The 1,625-nt window shown below is 59.6% G+C and overlaps 1 protein-coding gene across 1 annotated transcript; it reads right to left on the bottom strand.

The window, feature by feature from the left end:
- Window positions 1-11: 11 nt before the first annotated feature.
- LOC105310939 (cyclin-L2-like) lies at window positions 12-1,506 on the bottom strand. Its single transcript, XM_011387018.2, has 3 exons — window positions 1,024-1,506; window positions 633-707; window positions 12-392 (listed from the first exon to the last, which is right to left on the bottom strand). The coding sequence occupies exons 1-3, from the start codon at window positions 1,315-1,317 to the stop codon at window positions 279-281; spliced, it is 483 nt and encodes a 160-aa protein (XP_011385320.1). The 5' UTR covers window positions 1,318-1,506; the 3' UTR covers window positions 12-278.
- Window positions 1,507-1,625: the final 119 nt, after the last annotated feature.

Genomic DNA, 1,625 nt, shown 5'->3' with positions numbered 1-1,625 from the left:
CCCAAAATGTCAACAGCGCCAAGGATGAGAACCAGCTCTAGAGCACACAGAGACCAACTTGGGAAAACCAAGAAACCGATGCCAGCAAAACTGTCACCACAGTGCCTAGTCCTTACTGTGGTCCCGCCATCGCACGTCTGCTAGCACCCCCTGGGCACTGGGCCCTCTTCTAGGCACAAGTTTAAAACCCTCACACCCTGAACTTTGCTTCAGAGACATTAGTGCAACTTAATTAACCATGAGAATAGGCAAACATTTAAAACGGATCTGATAAAAACTCACCTTTTCTCTCTCAGGTGTCGAAGGCGATGAAACACGTTCATGACGTCCCGTATGCGTCTTGGAGCCTCTTCTATTTTGGAGGCCAGGTGAACGCAGGCCATTGACACATGCTGAAATGGAAGCATTACCCGTGGATGTCTGTTCCAATCGTGACGGCGTCCAAGAGCTTTAGAAGGAGGATTAGGAGCAAAGAGGAGGTACACCCAGAGAAAAGGCCACCTGGGAGACACCGCTGAGAGTACACGGGGCTTTCCCACCCCCCGATGCAGCGCTCTGAGCAAGCCCGCAAAACGACAAACGCGGGTTTGCTCTCCACGTGTTTCTGTAGGTGAAACACAGGAGTCCCTTACCTCCATGGAATGCTTCACGAAGGACTTGGTGTAAAAGAACCGCTGGAACAACACCTGCCCCGTAGCCATGGCCACCTAGAAAAGAGAGTTCCAGCAGCTTTAAACGCACAACTCGAGGGTTTCACAGTTAAGTCATTGGGTTTCGTGGAACTCTGGACACTGAACCAAAAACTAAGACGTTTTACACGTCCACAGAGACTCTTGGTGCCCGCTGCCTCGCCTCCCCTACCACCTGCGGCGGGCCGGCAGCGGTGAAGCGCTGGGCCGGGTCCCGGGCGGGGTCAAGGTCGGGGGTGGGCGCCGGGCGGGCCCTGCCGCCAACAAAGGGCTCGGCTGCCTCCCCGGCGCTGGCGCGGCGGTTACCTCGGCCAAGGCTCGCGGCTGCGCTCACCTGCGGCAGGCGGAGCAGGATGCCGGCCGCCTGGATGAGCTCGCAGCCCACCACGCGGAGGTCGGTCTCCGTGTCGGTGTCGAGGCCGCTCGACATGGACGGCGTGAAGCGGAGCTTGTCGTCAGGCAGGAGACAGTTCTCCAAGGTGATGAGCACTCCGGAGTACAGCCGGTCCCCGATCAGCACCCCTTGCGACCCAGGGGCTGCGTTCCCCGAGCCCGGGGTGCCAGCCGCTGCCGCTGGGGCCCCCGGTCCCGGAGCCCCGGCCGCGGCCGTGACTGCCGTCGCAGCCATTTTGTGCCGCCGACTCCTCTTCGGGCTCCTTCCCGACAGGGCGGCTTCTCGCGACGCTCTACGGCCGCGACCGCCCCGCCCAACCGCGAGCCATTGGTTCGACCTGCGGGCGGCCCGGCGCCGCCTTACCACGATTGGCTGTGAGGCCTGCCCGTCAGCGTCGTGGCTTACGCCGGAACCCGGCGTGGGCGGAGGAAGGCTTGTCACCCAGGGTCTTCTCGGGCTTATCAAAGAACCGTTTCCAAATTGTCCCATTTGAACAAGGAGTCTTAAAATGAACATTCATAAAATCAGACAAAAGCAACAGA

The sequence above is a fragment of the Pteropus vampyrus genome, unplaced genomic scaffold (assembly GCF_000151845.1).
Source record: "Pteropus vampyrus isolate Shadow unplaced genomic scaffold, Pvam_2.0 Scaffold17282, whole genome shotgun sequence".
NCBI lineage: Eukaryota > Metazoa > Chordata > Mammalia > Chiroptera > Pteropodidae > Pteropus > Pteropus vampyrus.
Note: the sequence above shows the minus strand (reverse complement) of the source record. Positions and strands in the feature narration are given on the sequence as shown.

Coding starts and splice junctions, on each gene's coding strand:
- LOC105310939 (XM_011387018.2), bottom strand. CDS start 1,317: ATGGCTGCGACGGCAGTCACGGCCGCGGCCGGGGCTCCGGGACCGGGG. Junction 708..1,023: donor TCCTGCTCCGCCTGCCGCAG/GTGAGCGCAGCC, acceptor TCTCTTTTCTAG/GTGGCCATGGCTACGGGGCA. Junction 393..632: donor TCGTGAAGCATTCCATGGAG/GTAAGGGACTCC, acceptor CTTCCATTTCAG/CATGTGTCAATGGCCTGCGT.